The 6,391-nt window shown below is 42.5% G+C and overlaps 1 protein-coding gene across 1 annotated transcript in view; it reads right to left on the reverse strand.

Annotated features, from left to right (window-relative positions):
* LOC109290447 (protein HIRA) overlaps positions 1 to 6,391 on the reverse strand; it is an 80,886-nt gene that overhangs the window by 50,322 nt on the left and 24,173 nt on the right. The window contains exons 3-6 of the mRNA XM_019506955.1: positions 4,331 to 4,441; positions 3,535 to 3,625; positions 1,835 to 1,929; positions 360 to 455 (exon numbers count right to left, since the gene is read on the reverse strand). Of these exons, the coding sequence (XP_019362500.1) occupies positions 360 to 455; positions 1,835 to 1,929; positions 3,535 to 3,625; positions 4,331 to 4,441 (393 nt within the window). The remainder of the gene's footprint in view (positions 1 to 359; positions 456 to 1,834; positions 1,930 to 3,534; positions 3,626 to 4,330; positions 4,442 to 6,391) is intronic.

Genomic DNA, 6,391 nt, shown 5'->3' on the forward strand with positions numbered 1-6,391 from the left:
CAGGTGGGCACGGGATGGACTTAGTTGATTTGGAGATTCAGCCGAATGGAATCGGGACAGCGATTTGAATCATCGAATTGAATCGCTGTTCCCCGAATCGGCCAAATCTGAATCCAAAGCGAATACTAGCCACTTCACACAGGCCTAGCTTACAGTGTTCCTATGAACCATTTCATTCTCAACAAACGTTGTAACAAAAATTGACCAAGCTTTAGGATCTGTCACCAAAGTAAAAGCAGAATGCCTGTTCCAAAACACATCTTGTATGTTCACACTCACCACAAGGCATTGATCCAAAAAGTAATTTTAATGTGTCAGAGAACTGGGTGTTTGTATATCTGAATTCCAGGAATACTCACCCGGGAATTTGACAGCATTCCAGATAACAACAGTGTTATCCACACTGCAGGAGGCCAGCCAAGCATCATGTGGAGACCATGCTACATCCATGACATCTATTTAAACAAAAAAGCCATATATGAGATGCCATGAATTAAACTTGCTAATTAACAGTCACAGAATAAACACCAGTTTAACCAGTCATTGCACCCCTATTTCATGATTAAACTTGCCATATCTTTCAAGACTCAAAACAAGACCATCATCATTTAAAATTCACATAAAGTAAGTGAACTAAGGGAGCAAAAGTGAAGCTTTTTGTGGCAGAGTCAATGGGAATTATAACCTGAAAGGGCTGTTATGGAAAAATAGGTATGAGAGGCTCTGAGACAATCAAAATTATATGGCTTAATATGGGTCAAAAGTATCTGAGAGAGATACAATATATGATGTCCAGAACAGTTATAGGAACCATAATCTCCTCTACCAACAGAAATGTATTCAGTTAGTAAAGGACCAAAAGAAGCTGACAAGGCACAATACTCCAGCCTAAATGTCAGTTTTCAATAGTACAAGTCTAAATGATTTTTAATGATTTGAGTGAGCTTCCAGAAAAAATTGTATTAAAAATGCATTTAAATATGTTTCAGCATTTGTCTTTTTTCCTAAAAAAGATGATATATATTTTTTAAACAATTACATTGCTTAATCTATTTTTATTTAGATCCTTAATTTTTAAATATTTGTCAAGGAACAGCAAATTATGTATTTATAGTTTACTAGATGATTAACATTTTTCCCATGATTTATGTCAACCTGCATTTGGATAGAAATTAGAAATCAATTAAAATCCACAAAAGCAACATTTGAAAATCTTTTTTTTAGTTAAAGAACACTAATTTAGATCAGTGGTGCTCAGCTTGTCCAGCCCCATGGGCTGGATCTGGCATCTGGAGCTGCATCACCTGGTTCTCACAGCTCCCCATAGGTCCAGAAATTTGGTGGCAGTACGAGTGGAGATAGGGTTAACTGCTGCAATAATTGTAGCCTCAATTTCTACACCTATGGGAAGCCCTACAAACCACACGGCATGGCTCCATGGGCTGGCAGGGGATGTGATTTAAGGCAATAATGATAATAAAAATATCTTTGTTTTACAGATAACTTCTACAAGTAAATGCATAATCAAGTGACATGCTGAAGGTCACATATGAAATCAAGTTAAGTCAAGAATAGAATCCAGGAGTTCTGATACCTAGGTCCCCTATTCTAGCCATTGGATACATTAAGTATCAGGAACCTTAAAAATGAAAGAAGTTTTAGGGGACGTTATCTGCTTGTAACTGGACCTAATCAATTACTGATTGTTGTTTAGTCAGTTTTGTCATCAAGTTATTACAATGTGCCCAAGCAAAGTGTGTTTGTGAAAACATTTTATTCAAATATATTCTAGTCACATTAATTCCACAATCAGTTCCTTTGTTTTTTTACTTACCCCCTGAATGGTTTCTGAGAATTGACACACACCTCCACTGTTCAACATTAGCAAGCTTACTACTAGAACCAAACACAGTGCTAGGTCCAATGTACCTAGTTAAAACAGGACCAGACGAGTTATTAACAAAAACTCTCTCAACAAGTAACTTAATTTAAAAAAAAACCCAAAAAAACTCTATAGTAAGAGCCTGTTCAGGTACTACCATAACAAGGAATGAGACTCACAGAACACAGAAATATTGTGTTATACAAATGTAAAACCTCCATAATGTACATTTAGTTAGTTAAAAAGCCATATACTGTCCAAAGCACGTTGAGAATGTTAATAGTTAAAATACCAGTTTGAACGGTCTTAGTGAAGCTCTCTACAAAACACAGAGGAAAATATTAGGGGTGTGTGAAGCAGGGACTATTCTATTCAGATTCAAATAAGGCCTGAATCATGGACAGTGATTTGATTCGTTGATTCGGATCACTGGCCCTGATTTGATTCAGCTGAATCAGAATCTGAAGATTCAATGCTGATTCAAGGAATCAGCAATTCTGACATAGGCACAGCTTTAAAAGTTTTTTCTACATACCTCAAGGTACCAGCATGGCTTGTGAATGCCATGATGCTGGGGCACATGGAGCATCCCACAGGAGTGCAAGAGACACTCCACGTACTCAGCGGTGAACCCAGAAGTGGATTGGAAGTACTTCTGGTCCACTTCTGGGTCCGCCAGGGAGCGCGCAGGGTGGGGCCCCCCGTGGTCCTCCATCTCAGCGATCAGCCACAGGGGGACCCTGGGTGCCCCCCCAGACCCAGGAGGCACCAGTCACCAAGCCAAGGAGTGTCTGGGTGGGCCCCCCCAGAGCACTCCCCAGCAGACACGGAAGTGGATCAGAAATGCTTCTGGTCCACTTCTGGCTCTGCTGCCGAGCGTGCTGGGGAGCCTCCCGCGCTCCTGTGGTACACTCCATGTGCCCCAGCATCGCAGCATTCATGAGCCACCTGCTGCCTAGAGGTATGTAGAAAAAACATTGAAAGCTGTGTCTATGTCCAAATTGCTGAATCATTCCAAATCTCTCCAAATAGATTTGGAGGGTTCCAATTCGATTCACAGAGATACCAGGGTCCTCTGATTCGATTCGGATTTGGAGATTCCGCCACCAAATCAAATCAGGGACCAAAGCTTCACATGGCCCTAGAAAATATCCCACTTCCTAGACCACGGATCAGCAACCTATGGCCCTCAGACTGGATCTGGCCCAAGAAGCCTTTGGATCTGGCCTGCGGAACCCTTTTGGGGGCATTCAATTCCATGTGCTGTGCCTCAATTGGCCACCTGGGGCTCCAGCAAAAAAGGGGCTTTTGCTACGTCAGAGCTGAGTGGTGGGGAGATACAGCAGCAGCAGTGGCCGGATCCTAATGCCCAGCCCCCTCTGACCTGAGATGGGTCATTCCAGCCCCTCCCCTCCACCTAAAAATGTTGCCAACCCCTGTCCCAGACAGGAGGGATAACTGGCTTGCCAAAACAGGCTACTAGTCAAGGCAGGTCATCACAACAAGAATTCTAGTGTCATTGGTCTGCACTTGTGGTTTCCTCTTTACGTTCTCATTAAGCAAGCAGCTCATGAGAAGTTTGCACGAGGGAAGTTTTGTCAAACAGAGTAACCTACTTAAAATATGAATTTGAAAAGGAAAGACATGCTTACGCAGCTCGTTTCCACACCATGATCAATTTGTCATCTCCCCCTGAAGCCAAGTAAACACCATTGTTTGACCACCGCACACAGTTTACACAAGCTGCAATGTAAAAGAAAATTAAAATTTAGAAGATTAAAAGCTGAACGAACTGGTTCCAGAACAGCACCAGATTTCATATTATGCAGAGTTTTGACAGAACAGCCTTGGGATTTGTTAGGTATGCTCGTTCCATTGAAAGCAGCTACTCTGTCTGCTTTAGATAAATGCACTGACACTTATCTTCAATTGCAGCTTCATTTCAACAATAAACTAGTTCCTCTAAAAAAAAAAATTAGCAAAAATAGCTTAACATGGAAACAGTGGCATTCATCTATCCTATTCAGATAGACTTTCTTCAAATATTCTGGATTCACCGTACACTATATCTGACAGCTATAATCAAGATGGGTTTTACATGAGGTTTCCTTTCTATTCTTCATTCTTTTACTTGTCCTTCCCTGAAATCCTATTAATTTTCAAAACTTTTTTCTACAAATTACTTTGTAGCCCCCATAAATCAGGTGGAAGAAGCACGTAAGCAAGTAATCCCCTGAGCCACGGAGAAATGTTTGGGCAGTTTTGCAGATAACCTGACAAGTTTTTTTTTTGCAGAACAGGCAAACAGTCAAGCTCTGAGGTCCCGCAGCAGTAGGCCACAGACTCTCTTTCACTGAACAGTGTATTATATTTGTAATTACACACAGATGTACTAACTGTCAGTAATTTGCCAAGGCTCAAAACCTATGGAGAACCCTTCCATGTTACCTAAGTGATTGTCCATCTGACAAAGCATCTTAGGAATATTTTCATTTTTTTCATCTTCCTCTTTCAGGACAGGAGCCATATTCCAGATCACCACTTTCCCAGAATCCTGTCCTAAAAATTAACAAGAAGAAATCAATCATTTATAAAAAGCAAGCAAAGATTTCCAACTTTATTTTCAGATCCATAAAAACACTGGAAACTGCAACAAAGAGTGCCTAAAAACATTTAAAATGGGCAAAGACGTCCAGAGTTCAGAGTAATTTACAGTTTCTCCAACTGTGATTAAGATAGTTACATCTTTGTTCAAAAACAATAAAAGTCAAAGTGTATATAACAGTAATATTCATTATGAAGATGCGTAATTTATGCTAAAATTGATTTTGAGAAGAAGGAAAAGGGGCATTAATTACGAAAACATACTGACTGAAAACTGCATTATAAAACTAGTGACTGTGTTAACTCAAACAATGTGTTTATTACATAATTCCCAAATAAATCTATTTATGGAAAAGGCCCTTTTTTAACCCAGCATTTCTATCACTAATCAAACAGAGTATTCAGCTCCTCTTTAAAACTGAAAACTTTTGGTCACTAGCTCTGCCTGGACTTAACACCAATGGATGCTGACACATGGGGGGTGGGGAGCGCTTTACCAAAAGAAGCAGTGTGTTAGTTTGACTGGGCTCTGCAGGGTCCGTATAGATCACATACTTCAGCAGGGTTTTTGGCACTTTTATCTAAAGCCAAGTCAATCAGCTATTAGATAAAAGAGCCAAAGAAGCCCTGCTGAAATGCACAGTCTATACAGATGTTGGGCAAGCTGGGTCCAACTAACACAATGCCTCTCCTATGCACTGGGCTCAGCATGGGGGCCTGCCGAGTTTAAAGTAAAGCACTGTTGGGGGAGGGGGCGTTATGTCCGTAAGCAGCCAATATTAACAGCCCTATTGGGTTCACCACTGATGGAGCTGCTATTCTCAGCTGGGGCACATCCACACATGCAGGCACATGAGCTTGCAGCGACTCAAAAAGAAATGGTGCAAATTTGAGCTGGGGCTTTTTGTCTCAGCACATGTGCCCAGACATGCACATTGGTGTGGTGCAAGTTGTACCACTTGGGGCAAAATAATCCTGCCTGGCTCCTCCCGGATCTGCAGCCAGGAGGAGCTAGAGCCTGGGGCCAACACCTGTGCTGGTCCCAGTAGTGTAAAAAGCTGCCCTGGCAAGTAGCTCAGGATTACTCACTCTCAGAAGTTTCTGGGGCCCAGCCACTCGGTACCTGGGGACACTACCTCTTGTGCCAGCTGGACTGCTGAAGCAGCCCTGAGAGTTCCCTGCACCCTTTACCCACCGCAGCAGTCTGGCTGTGCGGGCTGCTGCCTGGCTGTGACCTGCTGTGCACCGGTCAGACCCAGATGGGGACTGCACAGTCAGTAGAGGCATCTGGCTGTCTGGGCCAGCTGCAAGTGGGCTATGACTGCAGAGTTGGCCTTTGTGTGGCACTACTGCCATGTGTGCCCCTGCCCAGCCATTTGGGCAGCTATCGCCCAGAAGATGTTTCCAGTGTGGTGGCCTGCTTTGAATGGCCAAAGCATGTCCTCCTGACCCCAACTGGCCAGGAGGTCAGCCACTTTTAGCTGGATCCAAGGTGCCAGCTCTGAACAGGCTCCTCTACCTGGGTCCTGTTACTTGCCCCTCTAACAGGAATTCTGGTGTTCCCTATTTGAAAACTGAAAAATCCCTGATAAAAAAAAAAAATCCCAAAGTCATTCTGTAAAATACCCCAAAATCCACGTTCCTCCACAATTAAAACAAAAGACCACTATATGTAGAGAGAGTGATCAGTTAGGCAACGTTTTATTGATATATCTACAGTGTTAAAGAAATATGGAGGCCTGCCAGTGTCTCTATCATCATAATATAATGAATTCTAAATACCTATACGTTTTGCTCTTTGCCTTTGGTTTTCCTACCATAGAGCAGTTAGAGCTCCCCCTGACCCCTTCACTAACCAGGATGTGGGGACAGCTGCCCCTGAAGCCACAGCTCCTGCCGGCAGGT

This window comes from Gavialis gangeticus, unplaced genomic scaffold, assembly GCF_001723915.1.
Source record: "Gavialis gangeticus isolate Ggan-Ray unplaced genomic scaffold, GavGan_comp1, whole genome shotgun sequence".
In the NCBI taxonomy this organism is placed as follows: domain Eukaryota; kingdom Metazoa; phylum Chordata; order Crocodylia; family Gavialidae; genus Gavialis; species Gavialis gangeticus.